The sequence below is a fragment of the Mesoplodon mirus genome (assembly GCF_964341445.2).
Source record: "Mesoplodon mirus genome assembly, chromosome: 4".
In the NCBI taxonomy this organism is placed as follows: domain Eukaryota; kingdom Metazoa; phylum Chordata; class Mammalia; order Artiodactyla; family Ziphiidae; genus Mesoplodon; species Mesoplodon mirus.
Window position 1 is genome coordinate 108,187,439 of NC_138979.1, and position 24,644 is coordinate 108,212,082.

Consider the following 24,644-nt stretch of genomic DNA (forward strand, 5'->3'; position numbering starts at 1 on the left):
CATCCCCTCCCTGTTTTATTTTTACCAACTTCCTTGGAAGTTTGAGGGTTTTCGTGTTTTGTTTGTTTGTTTGTTTGCTTATTCTTTGGATAGAACGTAAAACGGGAAAATTACAACTTTTAAATGTTTTGTATCTATTTATCTGTTGATGTGATGCTACCTTAAACATATTTAATATTACTAATTAATTTAATTACACATAGTGTATTTGCGTTAACACATTTTCTATTATCTGTTCTAATGTGATACCATGCACCCCTGCAGCAGCCACCTTAACTTAAAGCTTTAATTGCTTTACCCTAAGCCTCAGCTCATGTTTGATTTATCTGATTTCTTTGTATAAAGATTCTCTAGTTTACGATGTGTACACAAGTCTTTAAATTGGTGTTGATGTTTATGCAGTGAACTTGCCAACTGGTTACAGCAGACATCCCTTTATGAATTTATGATGGGGCAATAAAGACGAGTGTCAGGAGCCCCTTGTCTGGGTGAGGAATCACTTTCCTTGTGCTGTGTTGGGGACAGTAATGTGGACACTTCCTCTAATTTGTATAGCAGCGGGCAGTGTTGAAATCCAAATTTGTCAAATTGTGAGCATCGCTAATTTACTGCAGTGGGAGTGTGTGTGTGTGTGTGTGTGTGTGTGTGTGTGTGTGTAACTGAGAGAGAGAGAGAGAGAGAGAGTGAGAGAGAGAGAAACACACTTAAATGTTTTCACTTTGAAACAAAACTATATTACATTCAAGGGTTTTAACCAGGAGCCCATTCTTTGTAAACCTGACTGGGTACATATATAGATTATTATTATAGAGTCTGTGTCAACAGTCTAAAATTTATCAGCTGTGACAAGTAAAAGAAATATTTGAAGAAGAGGGCTGTGTATCATTTCCTTTTATCTATACATTTTTTTTGGCAAAAATAGGCCAAAAAAGACAAATATTCTTCTCAAGTCTTATGTCATAAGAAGCTTTAGTTTACACTTTTTTCATTATGAAAAGATCTTCAAAGTCTATAAGTACGAGTTTAATTTATTAGTTCTTGTGCGGACACAAGGCTTCCTGACTGAGAGCACAAACATGCTAATTTTAAAATAGCGGTACAGGTGTTGTTATTAGTTATAGGTGTTATATTAGTGCTTCTTCATGTACTGATATGTACTGGCTTGCTTATCTTTGCCTCTTTTACTTCTCATTAATATTTGAAATTAGAAGTCAGAGAAGTCGATTCTTAATTTTCAACGTGTACCACAGAGGATTTATCTCAAAGTATTACTTACTGCAGACTATCCTGTATGTGTAAGTTTGTCTTCATATAAATGCTACCTGCAAATAACCAAAGAATTAAGATAAAATGGAAGAGCCCAGAAACATAGGAAAAGCAAGCCAGATAAGGAAAAAACACTTTCATATTTGAAGAAAAGGATGGATGATCAGGGAGGTGGAGAGAAGGAAGGAAGGAAGGTGTTCCAGATGGTTCTGAAATGTGTGCAGCAAAGGAGAAGATTCTCAAATGTCATGTGGTTTTCTGAAGAGACAAAAACAGGACTTCACTGTTGATGACAGAGAAGATAAGCTGGAAGTGAGATAGTGAAATTCATTTTTATCTACACTTCCTCCCAATTCTCACCCTTTGTGGAAGTTCTTTCTCTTCCTACTGAGAAAATTCAGATAATTAGATGCAGTTAAGAGTGCAGACTAAGAGAAGAAATACAACAATGTCTAACTAGCAAGACTGTGCTGATGAGGGCCTAAATTATGTGCTACCACTTACAAATTAAAATGACAGAAATATCATAGAATATTCTTGAACTGCCTCTAGCAAAAAATTAAAAGAGTACGTTATGGCCAGTTTACATTTCAGGATGAGAAAACAAGGTGAAGAGGACTGGTTTTGATCTGTAGCAGTCATCTATTCAATCAGTACGTTTTTACTGGGATCCTTTACTGTAAAGTTATGAATTAAGCATGTGCAGAGACGTGTGAAGTATGGTTTCTTTCACTGAAGACCTCACTCCCTTTTTGGGAAGTCAAGGCCCTCCAGTCTGTAACGCAAGGTAGTACAAGATCTGTCCTACTTGAGGAATATAATGAAGTGTGACTCAGATATCAGCTGATTGATTTGACCACACAAGTGAATCTGTTTTAAACCTATACAAACGTGATGCCAAATTCAGCTACTTCATCAGCTTCCTCAAGAAACACAACCATATAAGGATTTTTTTCAATTCTCTAGTTTTACTGAAGAGTTGTAGTGTCATGGGGAGGTGTCACATCACACAGCACACATGTCACTTGAAAAATTCCCTTTATACTCATCTCATCCCCAGGTATTCCCTTTTAACCTTACTCATTTCTCCATCTCTTCTCCTAGGCAGCTCTCAACACAGCTTGTCAGCCCTTTATTCGACGTAGTAGCTCCCGGCTTTGACAAGAAGCTTGGCTGCCACTAGACTCTAGGCTTGGAAAATTCATTTCAACCCCCACTTCCCAGCCCCCAAGCTCATCAAAGATCCTTTTCAATAGAGCTAATTCTTCCTACAAAGCAGTTATTTACCAGCATCTAAAAAATAAAAATTTATCCATATGATTTTTTAGGAAAAGAGGGTAAGGATCACTTCAAAGTGGTGATCAAAGAAGATCTTAAAGAATGGCATATCAATCAGAATAGGCTATGTTATGCTGCTTTGACAAATATCACCAAAATCTCAGTGGCTTAACATAATAAGAATTTATTTCTTGGGCACACAAGGTCAGCAATGCATTCATTATACTCTGAAGCAGCCGTCCTCCATATGAAAGTTTAGCCTGTAAGGTCTTTCCATCTTCTGGCACCTCCGTCTCAACAAGTACCCCCATGATTACAGCAGCAAGAGAGAGGGCCTGGGGAGTTCACATCAGCAAGTGAATTCGTCAGCTCCAAAATAGCGCATATCCCCTCAATCACAGTCATTTGTCTAGAACTAGTCACATGGTCCTGCCCAATTCATGGAAAAGAGAGGTGCAGAGGGTCTGGGAAGCATAGACTTCTGTGTGTATAAAATGGGAAGAAAGCCCAAAATAATGGTGAGCATTTGAAATATCTACAATATGGGAAGCGTTTTGATGGCAGCAGTATAGGAATAAAATGAACAAAGAAGCCAGTGTGGTTTGGTTAGGACTTTACATGTGTTCTGTAGAATAATGGGATATAAGTTTGGAAAGATGGGTTGAGGCCAGATCGTGAAAGGCCGTTCACTACAGGCCAAAAATCTGTTTTATTGGTGACATGTTGTCACCATGCAAGATTTGGGAGGAGTATGAATGACTCATGCTATATCTTGCATGGGTGCTGGCCGTGATTTGTATTGAATTGTAGTCAGATTTAAGAGACATGAAAACTAGTGGAAGATTTTCTTCCAAATCAGCTAAGTATGAAGTAACACCCAATTTCTGCTGTTCCTGGGGAAAGCACAAAGGATACTGTACTAACTTATCTCCCACTACACATGCCCCAGTTGAAGATTCTTTTTGCACCTTCTCTCACCTTATTCACTGTTAACCCCTCCCTTTTAAGACCAGTTAACAGGCAAATACAATGTTGAATAACTACACATCTGAGAGAACATTTATATTTGGAACCACTGGTGATATCCGTGAGCATTTAAAATGTGAAAGGTATCAGTTAGCTTTGTTAAGATAACAGGACTGATGTGGAAATCTCCAGTGACATGGCAGAGCAATGGAAACGATGAGGGATTCTGATTTGTGACTCTATTTACCCAATATGAATAAATAAATAGCTATTATTTATGTGCTTAATTATTATGTGCCAGACAACATGTTAGTACTTCAGTCCTTTAAGATGACCTGCAAGACCTGGGATGGTCTACACTGGCTGCTTTTCCAGCCCCATCCTTCCACTCTGCCCCTCTCTCTGCTGTAGGACACTGGCCTCCTGCTCTTTCCGCCTCCTAGCTGATGCTGACTTCATCAAATGTCTGCTCAGATGTCACCTTCTCAAAATGCTCTCCCTAACCACCCTGTATAAAAGATCAATTTTCCCAGTCACTTTCTATCTCAGTATAGAAATAACCCCAATGAAGATTTTTTTAATGAAACTTATCACCTCCAGGCAAATTCTATTTTTTGTTTATTGCCTATGTTCCCTATCAGAATATAAGTTCCATGAGGTCACGAATTTGTCCCTTTTGCTTATGACTGTATTCCCAGTGCATGTAACAGTTCCTGGCACTGAATTAACTGTTTGTTCAATTAATAATTGACTTATTTAAGCCTCATGAGACCCCTCTGAGGTAGGCACTGTTAATATTTCTATTTTATGAGTGATGAACCTGAGTCCTAGGGTGGTTTGGTAGCCTCTTCAAAGTTTCACAGTTACAAATCCTTGAGGCCAAGATTAAAACCAGGACTGTCTGTTTCCAGAGTCTGTATATTTTGCCACAGTGCTTTTCCTGATGATCCTATACTCTGATCGTGGTAATTGAAAGTTGGTGTAAAAATTATTCTTTAAGAATACAAACATTTCATGTATATGTTGGAGTCATTTCTCTGACATTAATATATATATTATTAAAAACATGATAAATATTTCTATACGCATGAGAAAGTAAACTGACTCCCAACCCCCCTCCAAAAAAGTGTCTTGTGGAGCGAATAGAGGGTGATCTTGAAGAGCAGATTTGCTCACATGGGCCAAATGTTTCCTCCTGCAGAGTGGGCTGCTTCCCAAAGAATTAGCCTCTCTCAAAATGAATTATTAACCCCAGCATCCTGGCCAAATTCCCACTTGGATAGTCTAGGAACTGTTCAAAACTTGGAATCTATTGAAATTAGCCTGGCTTGATTGCAGTCTCTGCATTAATTGTGATATAATAGAGTTTCTCTAGAGATTTGTGCATATATTATTCTAATTTGTATAGACTGGCTTTGTCTCTTAAATTTTTTAGTTTCTTCTCCCCCTCATGAGATATGGCCTGCATTTCTTTATAAGTTGTTTTTTTTCTTTTTCTTTTTTTTTTTTTTTTGTAATTTCACTGCATGAATAACTGTGAGCTCCTTTTTCCTTGGATTTGCCAAACCTTTTTCTCACTTGAATGATTAGTCTCTTGGTCATTATCACAGTGTGTTGCAGGCATTAGCCATGAGGAGCTTCCAGACTTCCAACTCTCTTACTCAAGTGCAAGTATAGCCTAGGTAGGGACAGAGTTCACTCAATGAAATTTTTCTAATTGCTTCTTTCAAATTCCCAGTCCTCAAGGAGCTTGTGTTCTAGAAAGAGTCACGTATCTATTTTAAAGTTTAAAATAACTGACCTAATGGTGTAACTATTTAGGATTCCCATACACTTCCTAAATTATGGCTATTAATTTCTTCAGACAATTTTGTTAAATGATTTAGACCATTTATTTGTCTTGGTCATAAGCAGACTCTAAAATGTCACTTAGATTCTGGAGAAACAGAGAGGTATGAGTTTAATTAAACTACAAAATCGTTTTGCTTAGGTAAAACTGAAATATCTTAGAAATCCATTGTGTTGCATGGTTTTGATGGCAACTGTAGGCCTCATACAATTAGTCAAATCTTGCCAATGTCACATGATTCTTTCTATAAGTTGGCCTTTCTTGCCTTGAGTTGGTACAGTCAAGTCTTCAATATAATAGATTGTTATAATGGGTAGCTTCAGCAGTATTTTCACACTGTAAGCTTTCTCTCTAATCTACATAGAGAGTAAGAATGAAGATTTTGTTGAAAGGCAAAAAAATTATTCCTAGGAAATGGTTGGCCTCATAGATTTTCAGCATAAGGAAAGACCTTGAGAACTCAAGGCTTAAGTCTTTGCATTTAATTATGCCTGGATCACAGACAAGTGGCAAGTCACTTATGCTTCCTGCCTTCCATTCTTTACCTTTACCAAGTGAGATGAGACAATGGATGTGAGCCATGTGCACTTAGAACTTCAGCAGCTAATATTAGAAAAATGCTTTGAAAATGACAGATGGAAAGAACTATAAATGCAATCGCTAATGGATTTATGCACTCTCTCTCTCTTCTTTCAATCTATTTCTACCAGTATTTTCCAAAAAATTTCCCAGGGCTCCACCTGAAGTATGACCTGATGGCACCATAGCACATGTGTTTCCTGAGTTGGTTGAGTGTTTCCCAAATGTATCTACACTTTAAATTCAAATGTTTATCCACTAGGGTTTAAATCATGGAAAGTGTTACTGCCTTAGTGTGACAGCCATATACTTCTGCCTAGACAATTGTTGTAAGTTCTGTGGGGCTTTCTATAGGTTTTTCCCCCTAGATCTTAGTCAATATGGGCCTAGAAATATATAATTCCTTGTGGGAAAAAAAAAACAGTTTAGATTTTCAGTAGTGTAAATAAATCGACAGAAAGTATGCTTTTAAATCTGTAACATGCAGAAACTTCCCATGCCCTTGCCATTAGTCTCCTCCCAACTAGGTAGTTCTAACTATGAATGTGAGAAGGTAAAAGCCTAAACACTGATATTTCTCCTGCTTCCCTTGTGCACTTGAAATGAGACACTCCATACTTCAGTCTCAGGTCAAGCACTGAAAATTATTCCTTTATTTACTCATTTACCAAACATTTATTGAGCTTGTACTGCTCTCCCAAGCACTTTTCTAGAAGCTGGGTATACAGCTGTTAAAAAAACACAAGTGAAAATCCAAGTGCTTATTAATAAATCCATCAGAATGTTTCATTTGGCATGTCTTGTAAACATCTAAATTTGTTCATTAAAAAAAATAGAAGAGCATTAGTCCACTGGGGGTATTAATTGCTTTGCAAGAACATTATCTTATGAAAGAACTCACTTTAGCAAAGAGCAAGCTCCTTTAGTAATTCAACTTAAAATATTTATACTTATTATGAACTGTATTCCCAAATGTCCAAGGAGTTAAAGAAAAGGAATGTCTCCAGAGAATGGTTCTAGGTTCTGTAACATCTTTAGCATTCCAGTCACTTAAAATAAAAGGGAGAATGTGTTTAGGAGTTTGAAGAAGAGAAAAGAGAGCATAACCAGTCAAATGTGAAAATACCCACCTCAATTTCTAACAGTTCCTTCATTGCTCCAGACCCCTGGCTTGTTAAATTTTTAGCCCAGGGCCTGGCATCTATCCATCAATGTTTGTAGAATTGTACAACTATCACTATGATAAAAATGTACACAGGTTTATTCATTCCTTATAATAGTATATTCCCAGGCCATTTCAAAATTGGCTGGTTAGGTTAGAAAAAAGATGAAAACCTTTAAAGTAGGGGTTTATACATTTCCTTCTGAATTTCCTCCCTTTCTGTATTTCCTTCACTGTATGAAAATTTTACATGTTCTAACACCTGTATTGAAAAAGTCTTTTCTTTAGTTTATGCCAGGTTAGAAACTGATTGTTAGTCTGATTGTTAGATACTGATTGTCAGCTGGGACTATGCAAAGGAGGAGAGTTTGTCAGTCTACTTTCCTCCAATATCCAGATCAAATCCAAGTCACGATCTTATATGGAGGATCAGAGTCATGAGTTGATGGTGATTTTTATTGACATTTTTTAATTCTTTGGGATAATTTTTGACTCCTCCTATTTACCTCTTGCTAAAAACTACTCTGTCTTATCTGGCCTAAGAAAATGTCCTTATTTAGATAAAGCACAGTCAATACTTGCATGGAATGTACATAGAATAATACCTTGGATTTACTTCATGATTTTCCACTAGAATCTAAAGGCCATTTGTGGTTTATTTCTTGCCATGTGGCAATCCTTAAGTGTTTTGCTAACTCCTTAGAGAACTAAACCCACTCAGCTTATGTTGCATGAGGGTATATTTCCAATTACTCCAATAAGAGTATTTAAATTATTTAAATATTTAAATAATGCATATGATTCAGTCAGTTACACCTGAGTATTCAAGGTACCTTCAGACTTCAAACTACCTTATTTCATTCCCTATGGTCAATTGGTCAACTCACCTTACTCTGAAATATTAATGCTCTTTGTATTATGGCAGAACATGGGTCAAATTTAAATTCATCTGCTAAAGATACAACATACCAAGCAGGTATCAGAAATGTTAGAGGGCTCTGTCCATCATGAAGAAAAGCCACGGGTAATATCCAAACTATTTAACAGGCACCAACAACCAGAATGGATGTTCAACTAATCAGAGCAGATGCTGGCCATAGTGGTCCATACCAGTTGAATTCAGCTGTGTTAAAGGTCTGTCCTTTTAAACTCTAATTTTTGTGGAGACACCATTTTCAGGGCTTATTATATCCTTGTAAGAAATATTTTCATGCAAAAAAGTAGAATTATTTGTTCTAAGAATGAAAAAATACACTACCAATTTCTAATATACAAATCAGGAGGAATAAGAAGTAGCTATTGTTTTCTGTAAAATCTTATCACTTAATGGATTGGAAAAAATTGGCCAGTAAAATAATTTCAAATATTCATATTTTTAACATTTCCCCCATTATTTCTCTTTCTTTTATCCAAGTTGATAAGCAGATGCAGATATTTTCTGTGAGGTCAACTTAGCTACCCAAGCTAAGAGGAGCTTTTTCTTAATATTTTCTGATTTGCTGTGCAAATTAGAAAGAAAATAGCCACCTACTAATATTTAAGTAAGCTCCTAACATATATTAGCATTATATCCTTATTGTTTTGCCATAAAACTTTTAATTTCTGTGTCTGTATTTTCTCTTAGTGCACATGTGTTTAACTTATTTGGATTTACTTAGCATAGCATTTAATTATCATGGTAAAAGGTTAAATACTATCAAATGATTTGGTATTTCAATATTTAATCACTTTTACCTTGAATGAGTAAGTGTCTAGTCAATAGATATTCAGAGTCATAAAGACATTTTTATGGACATATATTTTTTTCATTTTGTTTGCTTATGACATGGATTAGATAGTTTATGATCTTATATACTTAATTACCAGAAGAGACATACTCATAAGTATATTCAAAAGACATTTTGAAGGACTTCTACTTACTGATGAGTTGATTTGCTCTAAATACAAATTAGAAACTCACAAATCGATTTTTTCCATCTGCTTAGAAACACTCTTTATTTAAAGTATTTGCATGTTCTAAAGCTTAGGTAAAATAGTAACGGGGACAGTATATGTACAAAGATAGATAAATGCTGTGGCGGTATCTTGTTCTGTCTCCATCTTGATGTATTAGTTAGCTTTCACTAAACAGGCACTCTAAAAAAGGGAAGGAAAAACAAATTGATAAGATAAAAGTGTGGGGAATTCCAAAATAAATACTGCTAACTGACCTTTTTTGATGGCTCAGTTAGGAGTGTTCTTATTATGGTACCAATTGGTTGCTTTATTTACTAGTACCATGCATAACTAAGGTAAACACTTGGGTAATATCTTTGGCTTACTTTTTCATAATTTCTGGACAGACATAATGATCTTTCTCCCACAGTTTTAAAAGTCAGATAAATTCCAAAACATTTAGAGAATATGGAGCTATAATGTTTTAAAGTCAAGTATTTTTTTTAGCCCACTTCCCCTTTTTTAGGGTATATCTCTAAGTATAGAGTTGTCTCATGCTCATTTATATGCAAAAAGAAGCTCTGTATATGTTAGAAAAAGAAGCCAGTTCGGAACCTCTAAACCAATTTCCTAATGCTAGTATTTTACACCTTAGAGTTTTGGTGAACTGTAAAATGAAAGAATTAACTCATTAAGGAGTTCTGTTTCATCATAGCCACTCTGATTAAAACCTTCTCTACAATATGGTGCAAGAAATGGTCAGTCACTACTAAAGTTTTCTTTTTAACCACTGCTATGCATCTCAAGAAGTCATTAGTTTACAGCTACTTCCTTCTTATTTTTATGACTTTTTAGCTTATCATTAACCCCATTCTCTTATCTTGTACTCTAAGATGAGCAAAGAAGATAATATCCACAACATTTCCACTGCTTACTCTAGAGATAATAACTTTTTGAAAAAGAGATAACCCTGTTTCTTTAAACAACTCCTTCCTCTTTAAATCCATGATAGCTTTCCCTTGTCAAGTTAGACTTTCAGTGCATTGTTAAGGGAATCAGACAAAATTATTTATAGCATGGTCCATGCAGACAAAATTGGACTAAACATACTGGAATTGTTTATTATTTCTTGTAAACTTGTTTAATAATTCTTTAATATTTACCCCACAATTTTTTTAGCATCTTTATTGGAGTATAATTGCTTTACAATGGTGTGTTAATTTCTGCTGTATAACAAAGTGAATCAGTTATACATATACATATATCCCCATGTCTCCTCCCTCTTGTGTCTCCCTCCCACTCTCCCTATCCCACCCCTCTAGGTGGACACAAAGCACCGATACCCCACAATTTTCTATCAAGACAGTTTTCAGGTTATTAAAGAAATGTAATGGATTAATAGCTAAACTTATTTCCTTCTAATTCAGTCTCTTATGCCACTGTGTCTGGACCTGTTCAGTAGGGTTGTTGTCATAAGACTAGATACAAGTATGTCAATTGTCTAGACATTATATAACTTTAAAGCAACTGCTTAGCCTTTTTAACAAGAAGTAATTAAATGTTAATTAAAAGTCCCATACACTTACTTCTTTTCCACAGCTTCTTAGTGTTACCATCTGAATTTGCCGATTTCCACTTGGTTCTCTACATATATAAAGTTATACTCTTGTTTTAAATAAGAGCTGATTTTCACTATTTCATATTCAGTGCGGGAGAGAGGTTGGTATTATCTGCCTTGTTGAGTGTCTCCTTCCTTAAATCTCCCTTCTCATTTGGTATCTAGTTTTCACCTCAACCGACTTCCCTTTCTCTCATTTCAGAACAGTATTTTTTGGATGCAAACATTTCACTTATTTCCATTCGCGAACTTGATTAATTCAACATGTACTAACTGATACCTTTTGCATGCTAGGCAGTGAACTAGATTCTGGAAGTAAAATATGGATAGCCAGTCCCTGCTCTCAAGGAGCAGAGTTCAATAGGTGAGATTGACAAATAAGCAAGTATTTGCAATGCAGTGTGGCAAATGAAGAAATATCGGGTGACATAGGAATATATAGGATATGGATAGTAAGTAACTTACAGGATAAAATCTGGCTACTGGTATCCATAATTCCTAGGTAGAAATAACATGTTCCGTAAGAAATATTCTTTGAGATTATATGAGTGTGAAACTTGTGCTTTCTGGGGAAGTCAGGGACATCTTTTAAAAAGGAGGAGGCCAACAAAGTTTGGGGTAAGCCACTTTGTTTCAGTCAGCCTTAGTTTTATTAGACATAAAATGAGAAAGTTTGTGTTACATGACTTCTGATGTCCTTTCTAGGTCTAAAACTCTGAGTCTGTAAGTTTTGCTTTTGCAGTACACTGAAAAATCTAAATAGCCTAAACCTGTTTTGAAATCTATTTCAACAAATGATCCATAAAATAAATAAGCACAAAATTCAATTTTTTGGAAAAGTGGTCTGGCTGTAGAACTGAGTAGCCCCATAAAATATTAATTTGGTCATAGTGTGGAAATGTGAAATGATTGTTAAATGAGTCAAGGCCTTATTTGTGGCCTTTGGCTCATTTGGTAAGATTACCCATTAGCCATGTAGGCAGCATAACACGCATGGCCAAGCAGCTCATGGGAGCATCCTAACAAATGTTAAATAAAAATTATCTTTCTCTAGCCTTAGGAATATATTGCTGTTATTTTCAAAATAAGACTGTGCTCAGCTTTAAAATCTCAGTCAATGGGAAAATAATTATATTCATTGCACTTAAAATTCTGACTCCTATCTGCAAATGTGTTTTTTTAATATATTTTTTACGTCTCTTTGGAAGTTTAGAAGTCAAATGAGTGTTGATGGTTTCTGACCGTCTTTTAATTTTATCACACCTGCCGGTATGAATTCCCCTTGTACCACTGCAGTAGGTATATGTAACATTTCCCTTTGCAGATGCAAAAAGTGTTTCTTCTTAGTCCTAAGATGCTTTTTTCCTTTCAGTCATTAACTTTGGTTTCATGAAAAATTCCTTCTCCATTTTTCTATTTTATCTATATCTTGATAATAATAATTTGATAACTGTTCTTAAAATCTCTGTATGATAATCCATTAGGCTCATTCAGTATTCCTTCAGCTTATCTACAAAAGAGCGTGTGCTTTTCTCTTTGCTCTTTTTAATGAGGCCTTCCTACCGTGGCTCTAAATATCAACCAAACAAGTTAATCTCTTAGGATCTGGCTATTATTAAAATCTCTCAAACATTTTCTGAATTTTAAAAGATGTGATTATTATAATGTAATCTGTTTACTTCCACGTGAACTCAAATGGAAATGAGTCTCCTGAAATAGCCACATTTTCTTCCTCCCAAATATACATCTGGCATTAAAAAAAACAGCTAATTTAAATCTAGAATCTGGGTTTCCATGACACCAAACATCTGGATGAAAAGTGAAAAATTCAGTAGATGTTTTCAAATATCCAAATATTGTGTCAGTAAAACAGTTAAATGACTGTCTGAATCTCCCCATATTTATCTGGGTTTTTATGCATCATATATGTGTCACTGTCAGTCCTTCCTAATGGAAAACAGTGTCAATTTCAGAAGTAATGTATTCACAAACAAGTATGGACTGAGTACCTATTCTGTAGGAAACATTCTAAGTGCTATAGAGCAGCAGTCCCCAACCTTTTTGGCACCAGGGACCAGTTTGGTGGAAGATAGTTTTTCCACGGGGGGTGGAAGGGGGCGGGCGGAGGCTGTGGGATAGTTCAGGCAGTAATGTGAGCCACGGGGAGCAGCAGATGAAGCTTTGCTCGCTTGCTCCCCGCTCACCTCCTGTTGTGCGACCCAGTTCCTAACAAGGTACTGGTCTGGTACCGGTCTGCAGCCCGGGGGTTGGGGACCCCTGCTGTAGAGGGTTCAAGGTTAAAGGCTTGAACTCTGTCCTCAAATGAATTGCAGTGCAGCGAGGGCTATAACACAAGTACACATATATACATAAAAGATAATGTGGAGTGGATAAAAACACAAGAGAGGAGGAGAGAAGGCACTGTGGAATTTTGGAGGAAGGTGACTAGTCCAGGCTAGTGAGGATTTTCTGCTGGGCCCAGCGTTTGGACTGACCATGATGGACATGCTAGCATCATGGAAATGGGAGGGAATGTTGTGATCACACATTTGAAATATGCTCTCCTTCAGCAGCTGGGAATTTTACTTAAATCAAATAATCCTAAATTAGCCAGATGATTGCAACGGTTTTTGTGTCATTTTTCGTTATCACAGCCTTGGGTTTCTGTACGGTTTTTGCGTCTAAGTGCGTTTCTCAGGTATTTTGATGAGCAAATTTATATGCATCCCCCTTAAGAGTTTCAACCTGACACAAAGAAGCATACTGAAATTTACTCTCTGTATGGTCATTATAAAAAGTCTACCTTATACTTTGCATTTCAAATTAGAAAAAAGATATAAAATTTTCACAGTTCCATATACATCGCATGCTTAAACCTCTATCTTCCAAGTTAGGTGACTTTTTTAATCTATTAGGATCACAACTCTGATCAACTTTTTAAAAAATCCCAAATCCTCAAGATTTTTGCCATGTTTCATCAGAATCTAGATTAAAGCAAAATGGTTTGCCTCTTCTTCTTCCCCCTACCCTGCCTCCCTCCTTTTCCTCACCATCCTTCTCTTTTTTTAAAAAAAATAAACGATCATTTTAAGCTGGAGGGGAATATGGAGTAATCTGAGAACATTTCTGATAATCTAAATTGTGCCATATGTATTAGTCAGCACTAATAAATTGGCTCAAGTAGCTAAAAGGTAAAGGGTGGCTGGATTTAGATAAAGCTGGATCCAAGGGCAGAAATGTGCACAGATCTGTTCTTTATAGCTACTGGCTCTGCTTTCGTCTGTGTGGGCTTCATTCTCAATCAGGCTCTCCCCATTTGGTGGCAATAATAGTCATCAACAACTCCAGGCACAAATTCTACTGACTTAGTAACCCCAGTGAAAAGAGAACACCTTTGACTGACAGTCCTACTGACTCCCATTAACCTAACTTGGGTTCCATCTTCAGAGCAGCCAGAATGATTAACTATGTTGATTGGCTAAGCCCTGAGTATATCCCTGAAGTAAAATCAAGGCACTTTTGGGCTTCCCTGGTGGCACAGTGGTTGAGAGTCCGCCTGCCGATGCAGGGGACATGGGTTCGTGCCCCAGTCCGGGAAGATCCCACATGCCACGGAGCAGCTGGGCCCATGAGCCATGGCCGCTGGGCCTGCGCGTCCGGAGCCTGTGCTCTGCGGTGGAAGAGGCCACAACAGTAAGAGGCCCGCGTACCGCAAAAAAAAAAAAAAAAAAAAAAAGAATCAAGGCACTTTTACAAAAGAAAAGGGAAAAGGTACTTCAGTGAAAAACTTTAATGTTAGAGTGGGAAAGTCCTCCACTACATATCAGTAGAGCAGGTGGTTATCCCAGCCTTACCACTGCCTGTTTCTATGACCTGGAGTGTTAATTAAGCCATTGCGTCTTGGTTTCATCTACATAAATTAGGTCGCAGGACAAGGTTCTGTTTAAAGACTTTTTTTAGCTCTAATATTTTGTGGTTCTAATCTCAAGAACTAGGACAAAGATAAGACACCCAGAAAATGCAGATTTACAAATAGTAACACAAAGCAGGAGATACATCACGTTTCACGTAGAAGTGCTTCCGGTAGAAACCCGACGTTAGCTTGGCAGTGGAAGAGCAAAGGGTTTCAGGTTGCTCCTGCATCCTGAGGTAGTGATTAGAAGCTCAGACAACTTGAGAGGAGAGGGGATGTGTGTGTGTGTGTGTGTGTGTGTGTGTGTGTGAGAGAGAGAGAGAGAGAGAGAGAGAGAGAGAGAGAGGGAGTGAGAGAGTCAGTGAGGTTCAGAATTAACCATCACAAACTTTATTATTATAATCTCCATAGATATTTTATAAACCATGTATAACTTTGTTAACCTCATTTTACTATTACAGAGACTAAGTCCCAGGCACAGTCTTGTTCAAGGTGGCAGAACTACTGACAAAGCTTGAATGAGAACTTAACGTCTATTTTTTTTCACTCTTTCTATAGATTTTTTTTTTTTTTTTTTTTTTTTTTTGCGGTACGCGGGCCTCTCACTGTTGTGGCCCCTCCCATTGCGGAGCACAGGCTCCGGACGCGCAGGCTCAGCGGCCATGGCTCACGGGCCCAGCCGCTCCGTGGCATGTGGGATCTTCCCGGACCGGGGCACGAACCTGTGTCCCCTGCATCGGGAGGCAGACTCTCAACCACTGCGCCACCAGGGAAGCCCTCATCTAATAAACTTTATAGACCAGTGAGTCGAACTCATAGGGTAGGAAAGTAACCTTAAGGACTAATTCTCAAGGTGTCCTGCTTTTAAAAATATCCGGTGAAAAAGTTACCATAACAGAAGAGAATATCTAATTGTATAAAAAGTTAAATTACTATGTTTTTTAAAAAATATGGAGTGTATAAATTAATTATAATTATAATAAATTAATATTACTTTAAAATTAATATTGGATTTAAAAAAATTGTTTGCAGCAGTAAACATGCAGACAACATAGGAACATATAAACAGAAAGTAAAAGCCTGCACCCCATGCCCTACACAACATGAAGTGGTACAGAGCATGGGGTGTGTGTGTTTTTCCAGATGTTTTCCTTGCATGATAAGCATAGATATGTGTGCGTTTAATTAATTAATTTATTTAGCTATTTATCTATTTTACAAAAATTGGTAATACATGTTGTTCTACAGTTTACTTTTTCATGCAACAATGTGTGGGGAAAACCTTTTCATGAGAATCTCCCATTTTATTTAACTATGATCCATTTGACAGGTTGTTTACAATTTTTTAGCCTTGCAAAAACTACCTTTTCATTTACTGTGTACTTCTAATTCATGAGATGATTAGAAATATCACTTGAAGTATTCTAAAACATCAGTATAAATCCTTTCAACGTGGAATAAAGATTATGATAAATTGGTTCCAGTTTGGACAAAAATGGAGAGGGATTAACCACAAAAGAAAATTATCATTAAGTGATTTCACCTAAAAACTGTTTCACTGATACATTCTAAGAATACTGTAGATCTGTTTGCATGTACTTGATAAACCAGTTTAACCCCAAAGGGGTGAGAAAAAAGAAAGTCTAAGGTCAACATCTGGAATACAGGTAATATCTCACTTTCGAATGAGTCTTTAGAAAAAAGGCAATTAAAAAAATATTTTCTGTCTATGTTGAGTCATGAGTCATACGTGTCTTACTAACTTTTTGAACAGTTGTCAGTTGATATTCAAAGTAAGAGGATATTTGTGATTCACCTCTCTTCAACAGTGGCTTTAAATTATTTGGGGATGTGAAAAACTTTGACCTATGCTGGTTCTTTCTTGATGAAGGGAATCATCATCATCGCTATTATGTTACAATGTGTGTTCTTATGAGTAAGTTGAGCCACCTCTGAGACGCTGGACCAGGGTGGGTTGGCCCCCATCAGTGAACAGACTAAACTATAGCCTCAGTCCAAGAGTATAGAAACTGACAACAAATTATTGCTTGTGGTCTACTTCCAGTTTTCAAGTGCAAACATACCAAAGTTTATTTTAAATTTGAGCCAGTCAGACATTTAGCAATATACATCAAAGAAGAAGTGAAGGCTTCCCATGTTTATTATTTCAATATGATGTCTGTTCTAATAAAGTAGAAGAATGCCTATGATAGATCATGTAGTAGAAATTCTCTAGTTCCACAGTTTGGCCTTAAATATATACATATATTTGTAAATTAATCCAAAACACATTGCCATGGTTCCAATTCCTCTGAAAGCTGATTGTTTTTCATTCCTTTTTTAATTTTAGAAATACAGTGGCCGACTGCCAGAACACTTTCAGATAAACAGTCCACTCCCTGTATAAAAGGGGCATAGAATCATGAATGTTCAAAAACCACAGAACGTTATTTAAATAAGTTAAAGTTATTATGGTCTTCCCTATTAATTAAAAAAAAAAGCCATCTGTGCAAGGTGAATTTTGGTAAGGTCCCAATTTTTTTAATGATTGTGGATGGAATTTGCAACTGCTTTCATAGTGAAAGTACAGTTCAGGGATTCCCAAGATAAAATGCACTGTTTATGTAATTTTGTGGTCATTTGACTTAATTTCTAATAAAACACTGGGAAGAATTCTTGTTACTCAATCTGAATGTACAGCCCTGCTTGAAGGAATTGACTCTACACTAACTTTCCCTTTCTAGTCTTCTACTAGCTTAACATCCTAAACCTTTACTTCATCTAAACCTTCTCTGTGTGTGTGCGTATATGGTTGTACATGTCTCTGCCTGTCTCCCTCACACACACACATACACACACACACCACAACCCACATTTTGTCAGAACTGTCTTGGGCAAATGCATCATAATAGTGAACAAGACTGAGCACACCAAAAAAAAAAAAAAAGAAAACAACACTGCATGAAGAAACAGCATACTGGATGACATTACCAATGCAGATCTATACATCCTTGTGATGAGTCTTTATTTTCATTTTCATTTTTGTTATTTGCAGAATTGATTTCCATTGGGCAAATAACCTAGAAACCTAGGCTTTCAACATCTTAGAGGAATAAAAAGTCAAAGGGTGCTCCTCCCTTGAATTTGGCAGGAAAATACCACAACAAGAAGGATTTGGGGATCTTTTTGGTCATTTTCCCTCCAACCAGTGTTTTCAGTCAATTAAAATTTGTACCCTAGGCCTTTTCCAGTTTGAAGCCACCCCAGCATCTGTGATAAGCAATCCTTCTTGTTTGTGCAGTCATTCATTATCTCCATTACCAAAAGGAGAATAGAGGACAATTACATTGTTTGGACGAATCAGAGTGTTAGGAGGAGTATTTGTCATGGTGGCAGAGTGCAGCACCTGACAGGCAACGATTGATGGCCAGGAATGAGTGTGAGTGGCCAAAGCAGCCTCATAGGATGCAAATTACTGACTGTGGATTCCAATTTATCCTGTTCATTTTTCTTGCCCATGCTGAAGACCATTAGTGGTTTTTGAAGCAGTGAAGGGGTCATTACTAATGTGGGTAGGCTCGAAGCAGGAGGGGGAAGGAGGGGAAAAGCCTTCTGTAATTACACAGCTTTCAGGAACAGGCTGGAGGCCCTAGCCAAAAAAATGTCAACACCTCGCAATCAGAAAAATTTATTTTCATTTTATGCTTAACCCATATTAACTCAACATTATCATCTTTCTTTGTTAACATTTGCAGAATATTAAAAGCCTGGCTTCTATATTAATACAAATCTAGTTAACCCCTTTTGCAATACAGGGGGTTTTGTTTAACCTAATGGCATTTGGGTTTGCTAATAAGTAATTGCACACGTTTTGGATAATGTATGCTATTATAGAAGATGAAATACCTGAAGAATAAAATCTTAGATGATTGAAAAACATTCACCCTCTCAAACACTGGAATGATTAGAAAGCTCTGAATGGAATACTTTGTTGTTCCTAATGTCAGCCTTTAATAACGTTGATGGGAAATATTTATGACTAAAGGCTTTCTAGTTTAGGAACGACTTTGACATGCTGTATAAAAGTTTACTTTTCTGTTTAAGAAAACCAGTGAATTTAGAGCAGAGACCTATTTAACAGACATGTTTTATAATTATGTACATGCCGGCACAGTGTCTCAAAGTAAATGTACAATTCTACAGTAACAATCTTTGATTTCAGAATGAGAGAGGAAAGTGGTTTGCTGATGGGAGGATGGTTTGTTATAAATGTTGGTGAGTTGTGATGGGAAGTAGAGAATTAAAAAACACCGAAACCTATGGCTTCATTCTCTTATTGCCACACTTTAGGGTAAAATGTACAATATCTGTATTGCACATAATTGATTCCTTGTGATGGGTGGTCACTTCGTGCGACCCTCTTAACCCAGAGCAGCAGCCAGTAAAAATGAAAGAATCTTCCACTGTCCCTTAAAGGAGTCAACATAAACAACTGTCAGTAAACTCTGCTGTAACTGAAGTGGTAGCCATGGCTTCCAAGAATAGTTGTGATTATGGACGATCTTACTTTCCAAACTGACTAACAATAATCTTAGATTAACTAGGAAATAATGATTATATTGAGCCATCTCACAAAGATAATATAGGAGACGGGCTGCCCAGAGGTTTTCCAAGAAGTGAAGTAAAATGGGCCCTCAAGTAGTTCCCTTAGTGTAACTGAAGTGATTGTAGCCAACCAAAATTCTGACCCATCGCCAAAGTGCTGTGTGTCCCTGACTGATTGAAGAAACTGAATACCTGCAATGCTGCCATGCTTTGTGCTGCTGGCCTCCACAGTGGGGCAGGACCGGGGCTGCACAAGCAGGTTTTTGGATTCTTGTCTCTGCCCACATTTTTCCCCACACGTGATTAAAAAGCTGTGATTAGGAAAATCAAGCCATAGACTAAAGAAATCACAAACGGTGGTTTCATTCTTAGACGTAAGTGACTCTTTCTTAACTTCTGATACATCTTTCAAAACATTTGTTTTTTCATTAGCATCCGTACCCTTCCGAAGAGCAGAAGAAACAGTTAGCTCAAGACACAGGACTTACAATTCTCCAAGTAAACAACTGGTGAGTGACCCCAAAATCAATGTCTTTCTCCCATGGCTAAAGTAAGATTTCTCAATCATTGTCTTCTTTTTTTGTTTCTGAAACAAATGAAATTGAGGAGGATAACTTCTGTGTTTCTACCTTGACGTGTGAACGTAGTGCACAGGGAGGGGAAGAGGTAACTAGGTAAATGGTTTTGGTGAGATGTATCCCTCTTCTCTTTCTCTCTGCCTCTTTCTTTTCTTTTCTCTTCTCTCGCTCTTCCTCTCTGCCTCACTTTCCCCATCGCTGATGCTTTAAAATTCTCGAATTGAACAGAGCAAATTCAGTTCAGGTCATTCCCGTTGAAAATAGTCACTCTGGGTATTTTGGTGCAGTCCTCATGTGGAGTTATCAGTTCTCGGAAGGTTTCTTTAATCTAGGCTTTCTAGGCTGATGAAGATGCAGGCCCTTTAGCATCTCCTAGGAGAATTTTATTTAGCCTAATTTTTTTTTGAACACAGGGTAAAAAAAAAAAAGATTTCCCCATTTTTAGCTTTGCCATTTGGCCGATTACCCCCGTGGAGGTGCGTGGGCCATCATGCTTTGTATGTGGCTTAGAGGGTAACTGAGGAAAAGGAGGGGCAGAGGATTAAATAAAATGATCACAGTGGCCAAGAAATGATATAGGAATTACTTATCAAAATACTGGCCCAGGTTTTATCAGCAGCTTAATTTTGTTCGGTACATTCTTGGGGTGATGTTCAGATTAATTGAACTGACAGTTCTCTTTCAAAATTCAGGGAAAGTATTTGCACGGATTTCAGGCCTTATACAAACTTAATTACATGGAACTCCATTTTATCATTCTAATTCCATGTAGCAGAGGTTGTATTTACAAATGAGAAGTCTCTGCCTTTATTCACAGCTTTCCTTAATATATTTATCAAAGCAGGTTCATTTACAAAGTGCTCTATCTGTGGGATACAGGCAGGCAGACATTAACAAAGCTTTTAGGTTTATCAGGCTGGCTGCCTGATGAGCTACCCGAGGGTCAATTGATTTTGTGGTTCTGTGATTCATTTTTTTCTCATTTTTCTAGGATCACAATGAGAGACATGCTTGGAGAATTAGCCAGTTTGTCTGCCTTATCTGTCAGGCAATTTTTTTTTTCCCAGGGAAGTCAAGCTACTTAAATTGGCCACAGGAACTGCCGTTATCTGACTTTAATGCACCCTATAGTGTGGATAGCATTTCAATTACACCAGTAACCAAAGCTTAGCTGCAGCCCTTTTCATGCCTAGTGCTGTACAGAAAGTGATGTGCCTACCTACAGAAGCAGAAAATTGAGTTGCCTTGCTTCTGTCAGGGTGATTAATGCAGAAATAAACTGCTAACCTGAAAAGAAAGGCAGAAAGAAAGGATAGACAATACAGACTTGAATTCACTTTAATTTTCTTCTAAAGATTGGAACTATGTACATTTAAAGATACCCTTTAGACCAAAAACTTGGAATAAAGGCTGTAATCTCCAGACAGGGATGTGTATGTGATTATACATTGATATGAGCCTCATAGAGTAGATACACATATGTCAACGTATATATATTCTCATTTATGTTCCTAGCACAAGCTATCAGTAGTCTAAAACAATAAAATAAATACATTCTTTGTTGATGGTAGAAGACTTATTTGCCCTGCATGTTATTTTATATGATACTGATTGTCAAACTGAGCTCCATTACATACAATGGTCCTTGATGCAGTGAATGTTGCTTTAAAATCATAATTTTTATAAATTTGCGGCAAGTTGAGGGTGGTTGTGATGGGAGTCTTGGGAAAAATGAAATATTTCTACATTGATATTTGACTTTGACATTTGATCTTGCTCTTTTTGAAAGTGCTGTTCCCTATCATCCACTACCTGTACTTTTTGATGTAGTCATTACACTTGAAGAGTGAAGATGCTACAGTGGTATCTAAAGATGAGCGTTTCTCACAATTAGACACCTGCTTGGAACTTGGAGAGAGCACCCTTATTTTCTGAATTCCATTGAGCCCCAGGGCATGGAGGAGGAGTTCTGTCGGTGTGATAGCTTAGGTTTCTTGCTTCTCTATTATTTGAGCCGTGTTTGCCGCAGGATGCCAAGGGTTAGGATGTGACGGTCTATCACACCGCATACTTTCCATAATATGGCATCAATGTTGACACCTACGCCTTTACAAAATAATTCCATCTCCCTAATTTTCACAGTTCCTTCTGGAAAACCCTCTAATCCTGCCCTTAGGTCCGATTCTTAGTTAACAGCTACCGTAACTTTGATAATAAGGTGTGACTCATGAGGATAACACAGAAAATACTTCTAAAAGACTACCAGGAATTTCACACAGAGACTGAATTTTGGTGGATTTCAAAAAGATATTTAAAAGAGAATACCAGCTACTGTGCAGTATATTCTGAAACTGACCGATGTCTTGATGGTATCATCTTCAAAACAGAGAAAACTATCCAGACTAATTTTAAAAGGCTTCATAATCACTGTTCTTAAGTGCCAAGTGATAACTAAAAGAGATGAGAAGAGTAGGCTAAAAACTATTTCTCCAGGCCCTGAGAGCTAGCAGCAAAAAAAAAAAAAAAAAAAAAAAAAAAAAAAAAAAAAGCAGGGCTCAGAGAGCAGTTCCTAAACATCATTTAGTCAGCTCTGCTAGGAAATGATACCCATTTCTCTGATTGAGGCCAGGACTTTAGACTTGTGTGCTGTGATGTCCGTACTCAAAGAATTAGAATAGTATAGAAAGCATCCATATCAGAAAATCATGGAAGACTTGCTGTTTCAGTTCTGCTTCTCACTTACCTCTTAAAATAAAAAAGCCAAGCAAGGTCAGGGTAGTTAAGTATTGCTGTAAAATAACCTCTGTAGTAATAAGCAATAGAACATGGCTTCATGCACTTGATGAGAGCAATAAGCAATAAAAACAGACCTGTTAAGATCAGTCAGTAATTTCAGAACAAATAAGCAAAAAGGAAGTTTAGGAGATAATTAAGGGAATTAAAGATTGTTTTATCTTAGCAGCCAGTGTTAGAAATAATCTTAATGGGCTTTTCCCATGTATTTACAGTAGGGAGTGTGCAAAAAGTGATGATACCACCAAATCAAAATGTGATTTCAGGAAAAGAGTGGATTCTATGACACTAAGTCATTTTTTCCTACAATTAGCCCTCAGAAGTCCATAAATAATCAATAACGTAATTAAGACTTTTTAAAAAAATGATGATAACCAGATCTTCAGTGTATGCACTTCGCCGCCAAAGGTAATCACAAGTAGTGAGACTGGCTTTCTAAGCTGTTCAGTTGGGGGAGAGTCACATCAGCTGTGAAATCATCAAAGTGTGTGCATTAGGAGAGAAGAAAAGCAAGGAAATGAATATCCTCACCCTGAATAACCTCCTAACCATAGAGAAGCAAACATGATGTACTTTGACTGAATATTGATTAAATCTTGGAGGGTAATAAAGCGTGGTAGGTGAGCACTTAGGCTCCGGAACCAGACCCTGGGAGGCTAAAAATCCTGGTTCCACCATTCGTCAGATGTTTGACCTTCAGCAAATTACTTAACCCTTTTAAGCCTTCCTTTCCTCATCTGTAAAATGGGGACAATAGTCATTTATATCTTATATAGTTGTAACATTTCAGAGAAATACTGCATGCTAAGTACTCAGCATAGTGCTGGCACGCACCATAGATGCTGTCTGTTGTTAAAATAGTTAAAAGTACATAATTGTAAAAATGAGAGAGAATTATGATGATTTCATACAATGATATCAATGAAGACATCATTAAATCGCTTACAAACTGGAACAGAGATTTCTTTCAGGAGGAAATAGACCTATATTTAAGGGGCGATAAAATTTGAGAGCAGACAACTCACTGTGCATAGCTTCTATATTAAACAAAGCTAGACTTTTGTAGTTTCTTAGATGATCCTTTTTTTTTTTTGTAGTTCTTTGATGCCAGGGAGGTAAGATTAGGGAACCCTAGGAGGTAAGTGGCTTCAAATAGCTGTGAAGGTTAGACGTTTTGAAGGAAAGTCTTGGGTATTAATGTCTGGTATTTCCTCAGGAGGCGTGCTTACACGCATTCATTGACAAAAGATGTTTTTGAAAATTATTTCTTTAATGAGGAAGTTCTTGCTTGAATAATTTGTTGGGATGCATTCATACATCTTTGACAATAGTAATCATTGAAATATAGTAAAGTCAACTTTGACGATTAAAACTCCTTAAGCTAAAAATACTATGAGAAAAATCATAACATTTCCATGTTCTCATGTAACTTTCCTCAATGCTATATAAGAATTATAATATTAACTTTTAAGTTCCTATTTCCAGGTTTAATTTTAAAAGGAAGAAATACCGTACTTCTAAAAACTCATGTCACTGCAGTAACTGTATCCTTATCTATATACCAACAAGCAAAGTCCATAGGGTGACTTACTGACAGAAAACAGGTATACTAGGAATAAAGGACTTAACTTTCTTGATAGGAGGCTGTCTCCAGGGCCCGCGTAAAAATGCATGAAACTGAAATTTCGAAGAACTTTCCACTTGAAGGTAGCTCAGAGAGTTCCTTTGTGTAATAGATTTCAGTGTCCTTGTACGGCCTCTCAAACTGAAGATATAAAATATCTTCATCCTGCTTGCCCCACCTTTCCATCAATGGTCTTAAAACAATCTTTCTTGCTACAACAGCTTTTAATAATCAGACATCCACTTTGTGGAACTTCCTCATGGGAAGCGACAGTTTTGTTTTACCTATTTCAGTTTGACCATGTGGACGAATTTTTCTAGACTAGATAAGAGCTTGCTCAATTCGGACTGAAGAACTGTGCCAGGGGGAATTCCCTGGCAGTCCAGTGGTTAGGACTCTGCGCTTTCACTGCAGGGGGCCCAGGTTCGATCCCTGGTTGGGGAACTAAGATATCAGCATGGCCAAAAAACAACAACAG

General features: G+C 37.1%; 1 protein-coding gene across 5 annotated transcripts in view; it reads left to right on the top strand.

The window, feature by feature from the left end:
- The window catches only part of MEIS2 (Meis homeobox 2), a 202,538-nt gene that overhangs the window by 123,406 nt on the left and 54,488 nt on the right, over positions 1 to 24,644 (top strand). For all 5 annotated transcript variants that reach the window (XM_082618422.1, XM_082618420.1, XM_082618423.1 and 2 more), the window contains one exon: positions 19,604 to 19,680. In XM_082618422.1, coding sequence (XP_082474548.1) covers positions 19,604 to 19,680 — 77 coding nt within the window. The remainder of the gene's footprint in view (positions 1 to 19,603; positions 19,681 to 24,644) is intronic.